The 20,878-nt window shown below is 40.7% G+C and overlaps 1 protein-coding gene across 1 annotated transcript in view; it reads right to left on the bottom strand.

The window, feature by feature from the left end:
* Nucleotides 1-20,878, bottom strand: part of KIDINS220 (kinase D interacting substrate 220) — a 134,388-nt gene that overhangs the window by 68,338 nt on the left and 45,172 nt on the right. Inside the window, exons 13-21 of the mRNA XM_019538143.1 lie at nucleotides 15,705-15,884; nucleotides 12,449-12,614; nucleotides 11,383-11,534; nucleotides 8,627-8,916; nucleotides 7,699-7,839; nucleotides 6,896-7,139; nucleotides 6,599-6,687; nucleotides 4,877-5,021; nucleotides 1,768-1,930 (exon numbers count right to left, since the gene is read on the bottom strand). Of these exons, the coding sequence (XP_019393688.1) occupies nucleotides 1,768-1,930; nucleotides 4,877-5,021; nucleotides 6,599-6,687; nucleotides 6,896-7,139; nucleotides 7,699-7,839; nucleotides 8,627-8,916; nucleotides 11,383-11,534; nucleotides 12,449-12,614; nucleotides 15,705-15,884 (1,570 nt within the window). The remainder of the gene's footprint in view (nucleotides 1-1,767; nucleotides 1,931-4,876; nucleotides 5,022-6,598; nucleotides 6,688-6,895; nucleotides 7,140-7,698; nucleotides 7,840-8,626; nucleotides 8,917-11,382; nucleotides 11,535-12,448; nucleotides 12,615-15,704; nucleotides 15,885-20,878) is intronic.

The following is a 20,878-nucleotide window of genomic DNA, read 5'->3' as shown; positions in this document are numbered from 1 at the left end:
CTCCTCTCCCTTCCCAGGGCTGGAGCCCGCTCTGTCCCAACCCCCAGTTCCCAGCATACACTCCAAGGCAGGGGTGCTGAGCTCCACTCCTGTATTAAAGCATAAAGACATCTTCATGCAAGCAAAATAATGGGGAGGCAGGGAAGGAGTGTTGACTGCATTCAGCTCGGGAACAGATTCCGTATTGCTGAAAACCCAAGTCTTAAATGAACATGAGAGAATAGTTTACAAACCAGAATTCTGTATAACCACAATGAGATTTAAGGCATGGACAGGAAAATATCTGTTTTGTAAAATCCCTCTTATCAGGCACGAGTGGGGAATGGGGGGTGCCAGGTATCTACAAATGCTGGTTACCCGAGGCCAGTGGTTTTTGGCCAGATACAAGTGTGTGCATGTGTGTTGGGGGGGTAGCAATGGCCGCACACAGAGTGGCTATAGCGCAGGGTGGAGGTGGCAGCGGTGGCTACCACATGCGAGCTTTCCCTCCTGCCCACGGCCAGCCAGCCAGAAATTCCAGTTAGTGTTCTGGTTAGTCAAATGCCAGATAACAGGGATTTTACTGTAAATAGATGTAAATTACACCAGGATCAGGAATAGGCAAATGTGCAGCTACCTCAGGGTATCATAAGCAACTAGCACATGGTTTGCTAACAGGTGGAAGAGGAGCAAAGTAAAGCCTTTTTGTCATTACTTAACAGCTACTCTGGGATGGATACAGATAAAACCTACACCAGTGTAACTTATGCTAGTACAGTTTTATCCTTATTCTTTAAGAGCTGTCTCTCCGCAACACTGGGCAAAATTACCTCAATTTACAGCAGGAATGGCCAACACACAACATGCATGCCACAAGTAACAAGGGAAGCCTCTGTGAGCAGTATGCAACAGACTGGGGAAGAAGCAGGGAACACAACAGCAGATAGTTGTGAAGGGACAAGTAGTAAGTCTTTTGTAATATTGTACAAGATGATAGTCTCATAAGTTGGCTAACTGGTTGAAAAATAACTCTGAGTAGTTATCTACCTATCCCAGAAAAGTTGGTCATTATACAAGACCAATATAAATTACACTGCTAATAACTGTTAATATGTCAAGACCCCCAATCAATTAGCATTGTTATAAGAAAATAAAAATTGAATACCATAAAACAAAGTTTAGCAGCTTTAACATGACTTAACCAGCCATACTTAAAATAAAATCACCAGAAGGTTTAAATAGACACCCAGAATTTTTTTTTTTTTGTATATTATCAAATTATGTATTACTTCCCTTTTAGAATGTTATCATCACTAGAATATAAACACAAATTTGCTCATTGGGATAAGTACATTAAATAGAAAAAAGGACTGTGCTAGCCAAAAGAAATAAAACAACCGGTAGATAAAAGAACACACCATATGTTTACAGCGTACCTGCATTAACTAACAGCAAACATCACAAAAAAGTCAACATTTGCCAATAGTTAAAAGAAATCTTTTTAGCATAGGCAAACAATAAAGAGTGTTGAAATTTCACATAGCATTGTTATAAAAAGTGAACATTTGTTAACAGTTAAGAGCAATCATTAACAACTTATACCAGTGATCACCGAAGCATGATCTATGGTTAGGCCGTAGCTCACATCATAGCTACCCCCTTGCAATTAAAAATTTAACAACTAAGAGTGAATGGTGATCTGCAATAAATTTTGAGGTCTGACAGTGGTCTGTTGATACAAAATGTTTGGGAACCACTGATATAAGTCATTATTATAACAACGCTTACCTCTCATAAATGGTTTTTAAAGTCAGTTGATCTGGAACTCCTTCAGTCTCTTCCAAATACAGTATCAGCCAAGATGTTCTATATGGCCACTGCTCTGTAAGGTTGATCCAACTAGCTAATCTATCCCAGTTGAAAGTGATCTGATTTGCTCTCAACAAACGTCCTAAAAAATAAAAAAGTGAGGGAGGTGAAACTTTACTTTTAAATGGCACAAACTTGTGTTGAACTTTATATAATAGATAAAAGCCTTATAATTCTTTAACACCAGAAAGCAGAAAAAAGTTCATGGTAGTTTAAATTTAACATTATAGACCTAAAATAATTTCATATCACAAGTAATATAATTTACTAATTATACTACTTACAATAAAAAATCCTAGCTGATACCTATCTCAATTTCAAACAACATCACAACTGTGAGCCTCAGCTGTAAAAGAGGAAAATCAACAATAGCCATCCTGTTAGAGGTAAGAATTAGGATCCTATAGCAAAGCTTCATCACCAGGAAGACTGCTCACTGCCTGTCTGTTTTGCCGAATTTCAGCCACATTCTTTTGGCACCATGTTCAGGCCATTGAGAGAATCAAAAACAGCTAGAAGGGACCTTTGGAAGTCACATCTAGTCCAACCCCTTTCCCAAGGCAAGATAATCCCACTCCAAACCATCCCATACAAATCCATGTCTAACCAATTATTAAAACTACACAAAATTAACCCTGTTGCACAACTACAAGGCACAGCATCCTAACCTGCCACAAGTAAAGCAGGGGGACAATGGCAGTCAGTGTTCTGCTGCTGTAAAGAGTTGTTAATATATGTTCACAAGATCCAAGGAAGAGAGCAGGCAAAAACCCCACAGTCCATGACAATCTGATCATGAAGTAAAATTCCTTCCTGACCTCAAACATGGAGATCAGTCAGACCCTGAGCCAAGACTCTCTGGCACAGGGGGGAGCAATTATTTGGACCCCAAGGGCATACAGGTAGTTTTACTGAGCTATCATGGGTCATATCAGCACCTCTCTCCCCCACCCCCCAGTAACTCTCCAAAACTTCATATAGGGCTTTGGTGGGCAATCCACTCCCTGCATGCCCTGCCCTGCAGGGGACATGGCAGGGGGTGTATGGTGGTTTGTGGAGGAAGTGTGTGCATGCATGTGGGGGAGGTGGAGGGTAAGGAGGCTGTCTGGGAGCCAGCCAGGGGTGAGGGGAGGCAGTGGGAGACGGGTGGGGCACGTGCAGCAGAGCTCACCCAATCTGCAGCTGCCCTCCCACAGTGCTCTACATAGGGCTGAGCCCTGTGTAAGGCAGCCCATGCAGTGCTCCCGCTCATACCTGCCAGCCCTGGTCCCAGTTCACGCCCTGGTCCTAGCCAGCGCACAGCTTCTGATGGGGCTGTTCCTCATGGGGCTGCAGCTGGCCAACTGCTGCTCTGCTTCCCTTGCCTCCAGAGCTGCAAGCTGAAGCCTGCTCTCCTGGAGCAGCACAGCAGGAATGGGAGTAGGACTCACCACTGGAGACAAGGGGAGCAGAGCAGCATGTGGCTGGCTGCAGCCGCACCAGATGCTTTGTGAGTGCTGGCCAGGGCCTGGGCCAAGGCTGGTGGCCTGTTCTGCTCTCTTTGCCTCCAACTGCAGCTGCTGCTCCACAGCTCTGGACAGACACTAGAAACAGCACTGCCAGAAGCTCCATGGTTGGGGCCTGGGCTGGTGAGCACTGATGGGAATGTGGCACAGGCTGTCCAGCAGGACCAGGTGTGGCTCGGCTCCATGTGGAGCACCGTGGGGCAGCCACAGGCCAGACCCAATCAGTTGGCAGGTTGTATTGTGCCCACTCCTACCCTAGCAGGAACCTCCCAGAAAGAGCACTGGCACCTCCCAGTCAAAATCCCCAGCCCTGGGTGCAGCCAATACTCAATGCTTCTGAGAAAGGTGGGAGAAAAAAAAATTGCACCAATCTCTGATCACCCTCCTTCCACTCTCCCCAGCCCTTTGAAGGCTGGAACTGTGCCAGTCTGCAGAGAGCTCTCTGCAGAAGTGCAAAATCTATGTGTTTCTCTGTTAAAATGAAAAATCCACATTTTTTTCAGGTAAAAGGGGAAATCCACATTTTTTCCCATGGGAAGTAGAAAACCCAGATCCTTGGTTATTACATATTTTCAAGCTCTAACTATATAATTGAATGGACCTTTTATGACACGATGGTTAATCTGCACTTGCACCCAGTCTAAATTAATTGCACAATTAACCTGTTTATCACATGATACATTTAACATGCAGAGGGGGCCTATGGGATTTCTATTAATTTAAAACACAGCAATTGCAAAAAATTCTAAGACTGTCTATGTTCGAGTTTGGAACATTTAATTTTCATATTGCCTTTGGGATGGGAAGCCATTGAAGTGTTGGGCCACACTGGTTAGCACTCTAAAACAGTGCTTTTACTTTAAAAAAATAATTTTAATACTTGGACAGCTTGAATTTTGCCTTTCAAAATATCATTCTTAAAGTGCCCAGCATTTAGATTGGTCCTTTTGCAGAAAAATTTGCAAAAAAAATAATTAAATCTCAACTCTGGATTCCCCCTCACACAGTAGACTCCTGTGATTCTTTTTATAACTGTATTACTGAAAGTACCATATTTTCCTATCATACATAACCCTAAGAAAGACGCACACTTTGTTTACAGAAAGCTGAATGAAGATTTTTTCCAAATATGGCTGAATGCTGACTTCAGGGGATCCTGATTGTGGCAGTAGTGGCTGTGAGAGGATTAACACCATACATGTGACCTTAAAAAGTGAACTTCACGGCTTGCACAGGAAGAAGCACAGCAGATATCTAGCAGTAATGCATTTCTGCTTATAATCCTCCACCCTTCTATTCTAGCAAAGAACAATCAGCTTCCCCACTTAAGGCATGCACACCAGTTTGGGAAGGCTAATTTTTTGGAGAAAGGTGTGTGTAGTAGGCAATTAAATATGGGTACACAGCTCACTCTAAGCACATAAGCTTTGTAAAAACACCTCACTCTTGTAAGCATGCTGCCATTTTAACCAATCGGTATGCCATAATATGTACTGTACCCAGTATACACACGTCATATCTACCTGTCACAGAAACAATATTGAGTAATCTTCTCATCGTCTGAGGACTGATATCGCTGAACCAGTCTTCTGTGACTAGAAGCTTGGTCAGATCAAAAGACATCTGGCGAGTAATAGTACGCTGCATCTGTCGTCTTCTATAAGTATCCTGAATTTAAAAAGCAAAAATACTACTTAGCTTAATTAAATTTTATGTATTTAAACGACTTTTCACTTCAGGAACACAGGAGCATAGAACTGGAAGGAACTTCCTACACCACTGAGTCCAGACCCCTGCATTTGGAGGAAATCATTTAACCAAGGATCCCCCAAAATCACCACTTAAAGCCTCAACTGCAAAGCACAAAAACCACTGTGAATGCCATACAGTAGTGGGGGCCAACCTTTCTGGAAGACACACCACAAATTAGTCATGCACCCTCCACAAGTGTCACTCTGATCCCCGTCCTCTGCCCAATCAATCCTCTGCTTTGCTTTCTGCTTTCTACTTCATGCTCCCTGCCCAATCTGCTCCTTGACTTCCTGTAATATCTGCTGCTGTGCTGCCTGCTCCCTCCTTGGTCTGCCCCATGCCACACACACAGACTGTACACACCATTTGTGACACTTGTGCTATAGGCTGGCCACCCTTACACTACAGTATATCACATGTAATAGAAAGGGAAATGAGGTTATTGTCAATTCCCTGTCAATGCCCTGTCAGATCGGTAATTGCCCGCTATAGGTTTTATATTGCAAAAGTTTATTAAAAACTGTAAAAATATTTTAACAGAAAACTCTATAACAATCAACAAGCTGACTCATATTAGCAAAGTATAATGGATCAGCATAGTATTTTGTAAGAACACCATAATTTCTTTTTCTTATACTGTCTCTGCAAACAGCTAATACCTGTCACACCTGAAGAAAATCACTTTCTTTAATTTTTAAAATTAAGGCCAAAAGAAAAAAATAGCCTTTAAAATAGGCATACTGTAAGGTTGCATATTTTTACTTCATGTAACAGAGGGGCACAAACCCTCAGAGCATCCACACAGAAACTGATATATAGAAGGCAGGAGAGAGATGGTAAAGGAGTTTCACAACACTAGAAGCTCGTTTCTGCTTTTGTAGTTAAGGAGTGAAAGAATTCCTTTATTTTACTGAATACAGGATTGAAGGACTGTGAATCACTATTACAGGAGCTGTTCATCTTTACTGCGCAGGGTAAGGATTACATTTTTTCTCTTTGTCTAGCTGAGGAAATTACAGAAAAGAGCAAGCAGGCTGAATTATGCCTAAGTGAAGTTCAGCATCTATACTGTTCCCAACTGATTAGCTTGCAGGACTCCTCACCCCATACAACATGAATCAAGAAGTGCTAGACAGTACCAAGAGATCTACAAAGTAAATATGAATGTAAATCCTATTCACTTTAAAGACTGCTCTTCCTCTTGTGTCATTTTAACGTTTGAGATTAGCTAAGCACTCCAAACAACCACCTCCTGGATTTAAGTGTCTTAGCAACTGAGTAAACTCAAACTGCCTTGACTTTTGGTAGAGCCAAAGTTCACTGATCTATAAATCAGGACCCCCCCACCACCACTTTGATTTGTTGTTTTGGAAGGATAGGCTTGAAAGCTGACATTGTAATAAGCTGACATTGTAATAAGTTTATTTTAATGTAGTTAAACAAAAGAAAAGTAGGTATATTTCAAGCACTTCCCCTTCTAGTATTTTTCTCACCCGCCTATTGAGAGCAGTTTTGCTGCCAAGTTTGGTCATCTCTCCAAGGCTATTCTGAGAAACCCTTCTGTCAACTTCTTCATGCAATCCTAAAAGAAGGACATTTTCCTGTTAAAAATATGTATATCATTCTATTATATGTGTTTATTCCAACAAGTAAACATATTTGTAATAAACTATGAAATATTTGCAAAAGATAATTGCAAAATGCCACATTCTTACAAAGACTAAGAATGTGGTTTTGAGCTCATTTATTTTATGACCTGGCTATATGACTTTTGTACAGCACAACCTTACCTGTATTATCTGAATATGGAACATCTCCATTGGTAGTTGCAGCTACCATCAGCTTTTTTGCACTACTAAGACCACGACTGTTAAGAAAAACAGGCAAATGGACTATATTTCTCATGTAATCATGTCCATTTATATTTGAATCTCGTAGCACACTATTTAGATTCTGGTTAATTGCCTTTATAATGATGTGTGGGTCACTTGCAAAAATAGCAATAAATGGTCCTTTTGAAAACAGGACTCGTACCTGCAACAAGAAAAAAGTAGACTGAATTGTTGTTTCTGTGTACAGTTAAAGTGTCTCTGCATTAACATTGTACATTAATTTTGTTCTGGTAAGTTCAGAAAACTAAGGATGCAAGAACATGCTTTTTCTATATTACTTCTAAGTAAATATCAGAATATTACATATTTTAATGAGAAGTGTTTACATTATATGGTATCCAGAGAATAGTGAGATATATACCCAAAAATTGGGTATACATGATATACATCCCAAAATTTAAACTTAATTCTTAACTTCTGAATACTTTTCATTTAAAAGCTATTTAATTTATATATTCGGTATATGAAAAGCAGGGGGGGGAAAAACCTTTAACAAAAAGGGCTAGTCAAATCATACCAGTGTGATCTGCTGATCTTGAAAGACTACATTAACACTAACGTGTTTAGTCTTGCATCATTTCTGGGACTTGCTCATAAGCTAGTATAAACTGTTACAGCTTCTATTCAAGCTAGGACAATCTGTATTAACTAAGGAACAACCAGTGAAGGTAAGGTCATCGCTACAAAATTATCAGACTCACTGTGTCTAGCATCTGAAGAACTTTGTCCTGTTCACACGCATCCAATCCATCAATGATTACAACAAGCCTTGTCTGATTCTGAGTGAAGCTATCAATGGTTTTTGCCATTTTGGCCATCAGTTCCACTTCACATTTCAGAACCTATTAAAAATGTAAAACAAAGGAAGACATTCAATAGAATGATCATAAACTAAGAAAAAGTGGTCAACTTCAGTTGCAATGAGCTTTTTGTAAGTCACCTTTTTCTAAAATTAATACCAAGGCCAATAAAACCATTAACTAAGCATTTTTAAGCACTGAAAAGGGAATTCATATGCAATAGAATTGAAGGGAATTAGGCTAAATAACCCCTACAAAGGGGATACAAAGTTTCTTCCTTGTGTTTTTTCTCCCAACTTAAGTAGGCTACCATATTCTAATATTTGTTTTTAATATTCAATTCTAAGATTTGTTCTAAGATATATTTTTTAATATATCAATTCTAAGATTTGTTTTTAATATTCAATTGGAATGGAGCATTAGATGAAGAGAGTAGAGATACAGCTCTTAATGGATATGATATTGTCTGTCACAGAGATTGCAAATGGGAAATTATTTACAACTATCAAAGCTTTGCAAGTGTGGTAACTTTTGTAATTAAGGTTCTGTGATTTTATGTAATCATAATTCTATTTCAGACTCCAGCTTTTACCACACTATATAGACCATTTAGATAATTTATTGTCCTCCATTTTGTCCTTCTACTACAAAATAAAAATTGCAAACCAATAATGTATTCAGCCAATCAAGCTGGCTGATCAGACAGATTGTATGCAGTAGCTATAACTCTCAAAGCAAAACTTGTCATAAAGTTTACCAGGCTTGGCTTGATAAAGCCTTGTTTTATAAGAATTGCAGTACCCTTTATGATTCATCACACCACACTTACCTTCATAAACCCTTCACTTTTCAGCTTGTGAAGCTTGGAAGCAGCATTATGAAGACGTTTCCTCTGGGAATTCAAGACTGAATCTATTACTTGCCACCATGTACGACAGTTCAAAATAAAGGCCAAACCGACAACACATGCAACTGATATCAGTATAGCATTCACAGTCATGTTCTTTGGATCTATGTTAAAAATGGCCAGCAACGTGATCCCAGCAATAATGCAACTCAATATGAAGAGGAAGATAACAAAGGATGGGAGACAACAAGTTTTTTTCCATTTCTTTTTACCTATAAAACAAAAATATTTGAAGTTATCCATCTTTAAAATTTACGTTTAACTTGATACAAAATGTATTAACTTGATCAGTTTGTGAGAGGATCGAGTTAAACAAAAATATCTTTGTATTGCTTATATGCGATTAAGTCTGAACAATGACATACAAATCTGGAAAAATTCTTCCAACATAAGATGTATCCATCCTGATTTTCAGTTTCCTGTTTCTGTTGTCTCAAGAAATCCATACTGAATGCAGGTAATCTTTGTGAAATGGTTTGATTGTCTCTACTTCACCCAAGAACTTTTTGCACTTGTCAAAGCCAGGAGAAGAACATTACAGTCATTAACCATCAGGTATTTAGGGCCTGGATAGCTAATTTCAAGTCAGTGGATGGACAAGGAAGGCTATTTTAGATACACTGGGCAAAAATAATTTGCAAGATTAATATCCAGCTTCATGAGGACTGAAATAGGGATTCAAGTCGAAGGTAACTCCGAAGTTTCAGATCTAAGTGTCAGGCAGGATGAAGCTGTCCACAGAGATGAAGAAAGGAAAAGGAGAGAAGGCACATGGAGAACATAACTGAACGGAGTAAGAACTGGGTTGCAGTTATGTTATGCTTTAGCTGGCAGACAGGCAACCATAAAAAAAAAAACAATGTCTGAAAATAAATCAGCTGTTTTTTTAGTTTTTCCAGGAGATAACAAGTGGGGAGTAAATCTGAGTCAAACAAAAGATGGCAGCTGAATGTTTATTTGTGAATAAGATTACAGAGATGAAGTGTACATGGAAAAGAGAAAAAAAACCACCCAAGAACAGAACCTTTCAATATCTGCACCAAAAGCCTAAGAATGCAAAAATAGGCAAGATCCTCTGAAGGATAAATTAAAGAAGCATTTGCGGCAGGTGGGAGAAGGTGGGGGGGAGAGAGAGAGAGAGAGAGAGAATGGGTTACCATATTTACTCACATCCTACACCCACTTTATGTCCTGCTTTTCTGCCTAGAATAGAAACATGGAGACATTAAGGTGGCTGCTGCTTCTTTTCCTTCCCCTTTGTCCCCTTCCTTCCCCCCACCCCTTCCCAAGCAGCCACATGACAGGAAGGATGGAGTCCAGTCTTCAGCAGCAAATACAGTTTTAATCCTTTCATAGCTGAACTGGAATAGGGACAGAGCCTAATCTTTAGCTCATTCCCCCACTTTTTCCAGCTAAGGCAAAAGCAGTCAAATCAGGTGTGAAAGGGTTAAAACTGTAGTTTTTGCCTGAGCAGAAAGAAGAGAGGGAGCAGGCTGAAGATTAGGCTCTGTCCCTATTCCATTCAGTCATAACTCCAAAATTTTGTTTTCATTCTGCCTTCCCCAAAATAAGGTGTTTCTCTTATTTACAGTTGTGTGGTATATTATAAAATACAGTACTAGGAAAGGACAAAGTCAAAGAAGTCAAGGGAAAAAGCACGTTAATTGGGTCAAAGTTGGCTAACAGGTCAAGAAGAATAACGATAAAGTACAGGGTCTGAGTTTTGGGTTGGAAGAGGTCATTGAGACTTTAATGAGAACAATTTAACTTGCATACAAAGGACAGAAATCAGACTAATGAATGTCTAGGAGAGAAACTGCAGATAAGCAACACCAGACAGCAATTTCTATGAGAGCGTTTGATTTGTCTAGCAATAAGAGAGAACGATAGTAGTTGGGGAAGCAAGTGAAGTCAGGGTTGGGTTCTTTCAGGATTAAAGATACTAATCTTTTACTGCAGGCTTTTACTGTAATAAGAAAGAGCCATAGCAAAGCAGCAGCACAGAACAGTTTCCTCAATGTCTAGTAAGTTCATCAACTAGATGAAGAAAACTGGCTAAAGCTGAATTCAGACAAAATGAAAAAAATGTCAGCACTGGATTGGGAAGCATTCTGAGAAACATGTCTTCACAACATCCCATGCTACTACGGATATATTCCCTTCTGCATGTTAAGTCACTTACCAACTTTAAAGCCCTTTTACACTCCTCTTAGTTCCTGGACATTCAAATAGCTATTACTGAAAAAAGCCCACCATACTCCATCTGTGGGAGCTCAGAAATCCACCCACTCTGAACATCACCTTAATGTCCTTTCCTCTGAACTTGTCAAAGAGGAGGGAGATAACTGCAAAGGAAAATAACTTCAGCTCAAGACAGACTGCTACCTGCATATATATAATTTTTGTTGATAACAATCCTTTAAAAAGTTATTTTAAGAAACTATGAGCTGCCTGCACAATGTATGGAGTAGAAAGATTATAAAGGTGAAAGGGTTCTAAAGGACTTTTCTCCCCACAGATAAATGGAAGAAGTCAGAGCATAAGTCTTTCATATGAATTCCTGTCACCTCTAACTTATAGTTTAGATAAAATATATACAGAGTGTGAAAAAAGGAACAATTTTTATGAGAGAGTAATAAAATGGAATAATCAGAAAGGTCATATAGGTAAATAAATACCTTGTGTATCTTCTGTCTTGAACACTCGAAAAAGCCTTGTTGCTAAGAAACCAAATTCCCTTTCACATGCATCAGAAAGGGTAGCAATCATTTCAGCCAATGAAGTTTCTCCTCCTACACTGGACAGTCTATTGTAGTCAGTAAACAGAAATCTGAAACACCAGGAAAAGAACATGTAATTTTAAATCAATTTTGGCTAGTAGAAATAAAAGCTTCCTGTGCCTCTTCAACTGAAGAATGCCGCTCAAACGGGGCAAAACAATAACCCTGTAACGATTTAATTTAGGATTATTCACAGAAGATGTTTCACTGATGTTAGTGCTTTAATCTTTTTCCTCTGCTGCCTCCTGTCTCCTTTCCAATCTTTCATTTGCTCTTATCACTCCTTCCATTTATTATGATTTTCATATTTCAGTGTCTCAGATGAAGTTATTACAAATATAATAGTTTAAAAGCAATTATTTTAAATTATTAACATGCAAGATTCTCTCAGACATATGCAATATGAAAAGCATCAGTGTTTCAGCAGTTACATGCTCTATTAAAAAGGCACAGGAATAATAAAAAAGCATAAAGTTCCTATATCACAAGAAAAATAAAAACTAAAGCATAAATCCAAACAGTAACAACCTAAATTCAAGGACTGTTCACTTTACTGAAGCAGACGCAATGCGACTTTGCATACACTAATATTAGGCCCTCAGTATAACAAACTTTACCAGTAATCAATTACATCTTGTATCTTACGTTACATTAAAATACATGGTACATATAAGAATGGGATGCTCTTTGAAAAAATAAAGTTAAAAAAAATTCTGAAGAAAAAGCTAGTCATACTGTTTCAAGTGATGTCAATGTGATCAATTTTTAAATGCTTTTATGCTTTTCCTAGTGACAGCATCATCTTCACACAGAAAATTTGACTTTACATTGATTTTGTTACCTTGATTCCATGCCAGAACCAAATAGTTATTAGAAAGAAAATAACTACACACACTTAAATGTTCCTACTGTATACAATATGATACCAATGTGAAAATGAATTATTTAAGAAAAAATATCTAACCTAACAGGTAAAGCTTTAGTGGTTTGCTCTGGTAATTCTGGTGGGTTTACAAACATCAGTTTGAGAAGTAGCTCCAAGTATCCAATGTGTCTTGCCAATCTTGTACTCAACACCCAAGCCCAGTTCCAGCTCTCTCCTTCTCTTTGGCCACCAAAATAAATCACAGCTGCATTAAAGAATATTAAAAAAAAATCAAGTTATAAAAAATTAAACAGGTAAAACTTTAATACTTCTCAAAACTTACAGAGCTGTCGAAGCCAAGTAGCTTATCTACAGCACATAGCATTGTTTTCTTCTGTCTAGTATCCAGATTTTTTCTGTAAGCAGTTAATTCAGGCTTTGCAAATATAATAAGTACAAGGTTACGCTGAACAATGGACCCCTGGAGCAAATGAAAAGCAGCATTTAAGGGCTCTAAAGGTGACTCTATTCAGTCTTTGTTGGCAAACAGAGCAGTAGGTGTAATTTAAGCAAAAAGGTAAAGCAATAAACCACAGGTGGCTCTGGCCACAGACAGATGTTACAGTTCTACCAGGAGAACCACAGCTCTCCCAGTAGAAAACACAGGTGTACAGGCATTCACATAGTTTCTCCCAGAACAAAATAACTTTTCCAGGAGAAAAACAATCCCTCTCTGACCTAAAAGAGGTTGCTCCTGGTAGAGTTTTCCTGGGAGAATGAGCACCTTTAGACTTCCCTGCCACCGCCTGACTCCTCCTGGGGACTGAGAGAAGTCAAACAGCAGGAAAATGCTCCCCCACCTTCCAGTGAGCAGGATCACCCTGGTCTGAGAAGGAAGGGGATCAGGGGTGTACTAGAGAGAAGCTGCTGCTCATATCCTTTTGGTCCAGGGAGATACCAAGCCATGGGGAAAGACTCCCATGCCTTCCAGAGACGAGGCTCACCCTGGCCCAGAAAAGATGTGGAAAGCAGCTGCTCCCACCCCTTGTGTAGACCTAGGGAGCAAGGGAAAGAAGGAACAGCCACCCACTGCTTTCCGCACTGGAGTCCCTATTGTGAGGAGGAATTCTGCTGAGCTGCTGCTTGCTCCCTGCCTGGTCCTCAAACTGGAGTCCCCAGTCTGAAGAATGGCTGGGTAGAGGTTATCAGGCTGCTCCTCCACTTGCTCCCAGAGACATGGAGCAGAGCAGAGGAGCAGCTGCTCATTGCTCCCTCCTAGTCCCCAGACCAGGGTCCCCAGGTTGGGGAAAGGGCAAGGGGCTTTGTCCTTTTACTCCCTTCCCAGATCAGTCCAGGAGAAGGACTCCCTTCCCAGATCAGTCTAAGAGCTTCTACAAGAAGCTGTCACTGCTTCCTGTCTCTTCCCCCAAAACAGTCACTGCCCAGCTCAGGGAAGGGGCCGGAGGCTTTGCCCCAGTGCTTCCTCTCTTCTGCTCCTAGAGACCAGAAGTATAATGGAAGACTACTCCCTGCCAATTCCCCAGCCCCTAGTCTCAGGAAGATGCAGGGAGTATTTCCCTACCAGTCCACTCCCCTGCATGGGCCAGGAGGAATAATGCAGCTACTGCTCCCCATGCCTTCCCCAGACCATGATCACCCCAGTCTTGCCATCATGTAAACAGAGGACCTACTGGAAGGTAAACCTGAGCAGAAAACATTATTTAAAAATCAATACGACTGCTCCAGAGCCAGAGTCACCCAAAAAGGTAAATGGCAGGGGGCAAATTTAAGGCAACCCCCCAATAATTAATTCTACACACAGAAAATTGTAACTTTGCTATATAATTACAATATATAATTGTCCATGTGTAGAATCTAATCATTGGGGAGATTCTTAAATTTAAAGTAGTCTTGAATTCAGGTAGATATGGGAAATGTGTTAAAAACAGGTTCTAAACCACGTTTGTCTTCACAGTAAGTGCAGTTACTGAGAGAGACTTTTCACACAGATAAAAATATTTAAAATCTGTGCAGTCTACATTTAAGGAAGCTGGGTTATAATATTGTTATTATTAAATTGTACCCAACTGTTAAGATTCTAGACTAGTATGTCCAGAACAGCAATTCAGGTAACTCAGAAATATACCATTTATGATATCTGGCATAACTGCTAATTTAGCACCCTTCCTTTCTAGGGAACATGCAAGTTGTAATTTAATTAGCTGATATGAATTAGTAAAGTAATACTGACTCATCATGTCAAGAGTTTTCATAAGAACGTAAGTGTCATAATTGGTCAGACCAGGGGTCCATCAACCCAGTATCCTGTCTCTGACAGTGGCAAGCAGAACATGCTTTAAGAGCAGGCGGTGTGGTCACTGGATCCAGCCTGGGTGTGCGGGGATTTAGCAGCAGAAGGCTTTGGCTGAAGGTGCTCTCTCCGTGCCACTTGGGGATGATTGCTGGCAGTGCCCTTCTGGTGATTTCTGACCCAGGATGGATCATTCCAGCCCACAGCCAAAAAAAGTTGTCTACCCCTGCTTTAGAGGGTAAATATATGAATAAGTTATGTCTAAAGTCACTTATCCCTGATGTCTTCCCTGGTATCCAACAAAGATGTTAGAGGATGCATCCATGATTGTTCTATTAGAACTCACAGAACAATTCTCATTCACAGATTTTACAGACTGGATGAGCCTCAACTGAAAAGTTGCATGGTTTCATGATAACAAGTTAGGGATCAGATTCACCAGTACATGAGGGCTGCTTCTTCCTGCTTCATAGATGCAACCTTAAATGTAACTGTGATTATTGAACTGTATGTCATAACAACATATCAAGCTGTTCAAATCTAATTAGATACTTTCCTTTGTCATGGCATCGTTACAAGGTAGAATTAAAGCGTAAAGGGCAGAAACACACAAATCATTCAAATAACCTTCAAGTATTTGGGCTTTTTGAAGTTACATTGGCTTTTTGTAAAAAATTCTGGGTTTATAGTGTACAGGACAGCAGTAACATTTTACTACTATTTTATTATTAAATTATTGATATATACATTTTAGCACATTTTTTTAAACTCAGAATCAAACGGAAATAAATATAAATTATGGGAGCTGATTTAATGATTTTTTTTAGTTATTGTTTAGATCCACGCTACTAAAGTTAAATGTGTTATTTTCTGTCTTTTCTATGCTTATTCCTTTTGATTTTTATTACCTCATCCAAAACAATTCAAAACGGAACTTCAGGTTTAACTTTGTATTACAGAGATTCTTCAGTTTTCTGAAGTACAGAATTTACTTATAAAAAGAGAGTAAAAAGAATTCTAAAGAGAGACAAGTAAATGACTTACCAAAAAATATATACAGAACTGCTAACAAACTCAGTGCCACTGCTATTCCAAGCTTGGTGTCCACTGTGAAAGCAAGCAGTAAACCCAGACCTCCACAGACCATGAGTGTAAGGAATACAATAAGCCAAGAGAACTGGAACAGAGGTTCAATCTGCTGTCCTGCAAAAGTTTTCATTTCATCTAGAAAAGAAAAAAGCATGTAGAGAAATAATACAAGTTAAGTTTGCTAAACTTTAGAAGTCAGAAAAAACAGCTATCTTTAAAAAAAAAAAACAAAAAACTACTATAATGTTTATGTACAAATTACCCAAGCATTTCCTGCCATGCCGACTGCTCACAATAACAATCATCATTGTACCCTGAACCTTCTAAACTCTGGTGCCAAAAATTAAGACTCCATCCAAACAAACCTAAAGTCATTCTAGTTATAATAATGTCTAAACACAAATGAGTCTTACAGATTTTCTGACCAAAATGGACAGAAAGTTTCCTATCTGCCAAAACCATGCCATAAGCAAAGCAAATCTCCTTCAACATATATTCATAACATTATAACAAAAAAAATTAATCTCACTCCTATCTAGGAAATTGTGTTATCACCCTGGTAATATCTACCACAGTATAAAATCATGTAAAGCGAGGTGCTCAACCTCCAGCCCACAGCCTAAATGAGGGCTGCAGAGCCATTGCAGCCACTCTCCCCCATGGCAAATACCCAAGTCCCATAAACCTGGTGGAAGCCATGCTTTACCTCCTTCCCTGGCAGGGCCACACTAAGCTCCCCCCACCAACCCCAACAGCAAGGCTGGGCTAGACCCCCACACACACACGGGTGGGCCACCCCCCCCCTTCCCATATGGAGCTGAGCCATGCTCCCTTTTCCCTGGGGGACTGGGTTAAGGTCCCTTCCCCCTTCCCCACCCCCCGCCCAGAGGCCAGGTCATGTCCCTCACCCCACAGAGCGGGCAAGTGAAGCCCCCTTGCCCCCTTGATGGGCCAGGCTCATGCCAGGCTGCCCATCCGCCCACCACAAGGACAGATAGTGGCCACCGCACTGGGCCCAGGCAATGTATCAGAACCACCATCCAGCTTGCAGACAGATCAAGCATAGCCCATCTGGCCCAGATGTAGCATGAACTGAATTAACGCAGCTGATGTTAACATAGAGTGTAATAGTAGCAAACTGTAACCATGTTAGTCTTGTCCTGTAAGTAACCTGAACTCTCCATTTTCTATTCTTTTGCTTGACATAAGTGAATGAACTCTGCATGCCCTTTATGTATGAGCGCATGTGAAAGGAAGGATGGATGGTGAGAGAATGGCATAGAGACAGGAAAAGAAGATTTAACTACATTTGTAAGCAACAAGGCACCAAATGTGTTAGTTACCAGTCAGTAAACTAATTAATGATGGCTGAAGAATCCCTTTGAGGCCTAGGGCACGAGGGAGAAACGAGAAGGAGAAATGCACACATCCTGCCAGATGGGCAGCAAGGACACTCCAAAGCTGAGATACCAACTTTTACAACCAAACTGACCTCGGGCTGAGATAAGCAGAACATGGATGAGAAACAACTGCAAAAACAGAAATTGGGTATGGAAAAACCCCAAAATGCAAAACAAAGGATGCCAATCCTCATAAAAGACGACTCTGGAATATACCGGGTTGAGTGAGTCTCTCAACTGCTGCGTTCTTCAGAGCACAGACACATCTGTTCACACCAATCCAGCCTGCTATCTGCATCTTCTCTCAATAGACCTGGATCAGACACCCGATACTCCTATTGAACAACTGCTGCTGGTAACTATAATACTTGAATGGAAAAGTTGTTTTGTGTTTGCATATGTCTGACTGTAATGATGTGTAGGATGATTTGTGTGCGTCTGTATGAGTGGTGTGTCTGGACCTCTATGTTTAATTAATGTAATCAAAAAACGTGGCATCTTGCCTTATTCCCCTTTATAAAGTCCTGCTCTTGATTTGATAAATTGGTAATTCAAAATAACACTTGGAGGAAAAAGGTTGAGCACCACTGATGTAAAGAGTTAAGTATTTATGTCTGTTGTTCAATTCAGTTTCATTTAAACAAGAATTCCTTCAAAATGTATTTAGCAAGAGGTGCTAAGGTCATGATCTAGAAAGTGACTAAGGAACACAGCAAAGATGGAGAATAGAGTTCTCTTAAAAAGGAATAGCTATTTCAGCCAACATTGTCCAATGCTTTGATTATGAATGAGGGAATCAAGTGAATGGATGTTGTTATTGTGAATTAATAAGTGATCAGACATCTAGAAATTGCAAGAAAAATTATGCGAGATTCAGTGGTTAGGTAACAGAATAATTAAATTATGTTACAGTAATGTATCTTGGAATATAGTATTTAAACTTTTTATGAGATATATTAAAGAATTTCAGAAGATAGTTAAGAATTCAATCTGAAAATCTCAATGAGAAGCAGCAGTGAAACACTTACATAGGTTGTCTACTTGCTTTACACACCGAATGTCACACAAATTTTTAGGGACTTAATTTGCAGTTTTGTGGATTTGGCAGAGCTGCAAAAATTCAAGATTGTCCACAAAATCCACAAAATAAACACAAAATTGAATAAAAATAAAATGCCGGCTTCCCAGTGGGAGCCAGTGGTCCTCGCTGTCAGGATGGGAAGGCACATAAAATGGGAGAAAGGATGTAGCATGAAGCACAGTAGACAAGATGGCAGCTGTCCTTTCATCCCTCTTCCCCTCACTGAAGCCTTGTCACCAATCAGTGCCAAGGGGCAGGGCTACTGTGAAACTGGCACTGAGCAAGCTGTGAAAAACCCTTTGCCTCACTGCAATTTAAGTAGATCGCTACAAATTATACATGTATTTGAATGGGAAATGTGAATTAGTGGCCTTTACTCAAACAGTGCTTTCAGTTTTGTTGTCATCTCTAGACTGACAGCTTACATAAGGAAGCCCAGCATATGGTAAGGAAATCCAAGAAGACTCCGAGTGCAGACAGAAGTGACAATTTATCCCCGAACCAACAGTAAACTTCTGTTTGGTCTGGGACAATGCAGTAAGTCAGAGCGGTTTGCAGAAATCCTTCTGAGTTCCAGCTGGGAGCTGCACTTCTGTCTGTACCCTTAAAGCAGAGCTGTCCAACTGGCCACCAGGTGCTGCTTTCCCCTCCCTCTCCTGGCTTCCATTTTCTGCACCCAGTAGTGTGGTAGAAGTTGAGGATGATTCTAGGACCATGTGGGCACAGAGTGCAGAAGGGGGTTCATGGGAATGTAGTGCAGTAAGGAAAGGCAAGGGGGGGAGGAGGGAGCTACACCGCTACATGCTGCAGCTGGAGGTGCCCATGTGGTGTGTAGCCAGAGGTCTGTGCCCCCTGCTGGTCCAGCCTGCACAGTATGCAGCCCCACTCCTCTGCGCTTTCGGCAGTGTGGCCCCTTGGCTGCTTAGAAGCTGGCCAGGCCTGACTTAGGATATGAACAAATGTAACACTTAAACCTGAAGTAGACAGATATACTCTACAAGCCTGATGAACCTGTTGAAGGATAAACTGGAAAAAATCAAGTACTCTTTTGATCAAGTTGACAGTGTTATGTATAGACGTAAAGTATTCCATGAGCCTGGTTGGTCCTCCAGGCATTCCTCAACACCTCCTCTACTGCAACTGGCCACTCTGGTACATAACACCCCTCTATCTCCAAACCCTCTTTTTTATCTTTTGTTCACACTTTTTAAATTAACAAGCTCCCTTGCACTATTTGTACAAAAAAACCCTATCTTTCTTGTCAGTCCTTACTCAACTGCACCCCCTCATCATATGCCCTCCCTTACATGGTGCCACAACACCTCTTTCTCAATTGTGAACTGGTTCCCAATCAGTGACATTTGGTAATGGTTCAGTTCTTGTGTGTGTCCCAAAAACATTAAGATTTCATTTCATCTTTCCAAACTAAATAAAGACAGGTCAAACAATACTATAAAGAAAACCATTATTCTATAACACACAGAGTGAAAGGATCTAATATTTAAATCAAATTCAAAATTAAGGAAGTAAAATTCTTTCAAAGTACCAAACCTTTGCAGGTTGACTCACTACTGCAGAAAGCCTTGAAGACTAACAAATAACTAAGATTTTAAACCTGATTAGATATAATTTCTTTGTACATATTTATACATACATAAATATGTATATATATGTACATATATAAAAACTCCTGCACAAGCCATGCTGGACTTGGAGGGTTTTTGGCCCCTGTTCTGGCTAGGACCTGGGCGGAGCAAGCAGCTGGTTGCACCAGGCTCCCCACTACTATCAGCCCTGCTCTTTCAACCTGGAGCAACAGTGAGCATTGCCTGCTGGAATTCACCATCCAGTGCAAGGTGGCAAAGGCCTACAGCAAGGCAGCAGCCCTAGATTTCAGGAGGACGGACTTCAATGAGCTAAGGAGAATAGTCAGGGAAGCACTGAGGTCTCAGACGGGAGGGAAGCCAAGTATCCAAGAAGAGTGGTCACTCCTTAAGGAGACAATCCTCCAAGCTCAAAGGGAGGTAACCCCAACATGGATCAAAGGGGGCACGAGGGCACAAAAGCCTCCGTGGCTCACCAAAAGCATCCAGGAATGTCTCCTAGCTAAAAGGGAGGCGCATACCCAACGGAAAAGAGGGGCCATCACCAGGGAGGATTATTCTGTGGTTGCTCGGGGATGCAAGGGGGCAGTCAAGAAGGCAAAGGCGGAGATGGAACTGGGACTAGCTTCCCGGATCAAGGACAACAAGAAGTCCTTTTTTAAATACACAGGGGGCAAAAAGAAGGTTCGAGGTAATGTGGGGCCCCTGCAGGACACACTAGGAAATTTGGTCATCACTCCAGACAACAAAGCCAACATATTTAACGATTTCTTTGCCTCCATTTTCCTGAGCAGGGACTGGAACAGCCACCCCCACCCCCCATGAGCCCCCCTTAAATCCCAGGGGAGGTGCACCTAGGCCAAGGGTCAGTAAGGAACTAATTAGGGAACTTCTGGAGGGACTAGATGTATCCAAATCAGCTGGTCTGGACAATCTCCACCCTACAGTACTAAGGGAATTGGCTGAGGTCATTGCGGGACCCCTGGCACAACTTTACGAGTGCTCATGGTGCTCTGGTGTGGTGCCAGAGGACTGGAAGAGGGC

Source organism: Crocodylus porosus, unplaced genomic scaffold (genome assembly GCF_001723895.1).
Source record: "Crocodylus porosus isolate Cpor-Errol unplaced genomic scaffold, CroPor_comp1, whole genome shotgun sequence".
Classification (NCBI taxonomy): Eukaryota; Metazoa; Chordata; order Crocodylia; family Crocodylidae; genus Crocodylus; species Crocodylus porosus.
This window is presented reverse-complemented; position numbering and strand designations above follow the sequence as displayed.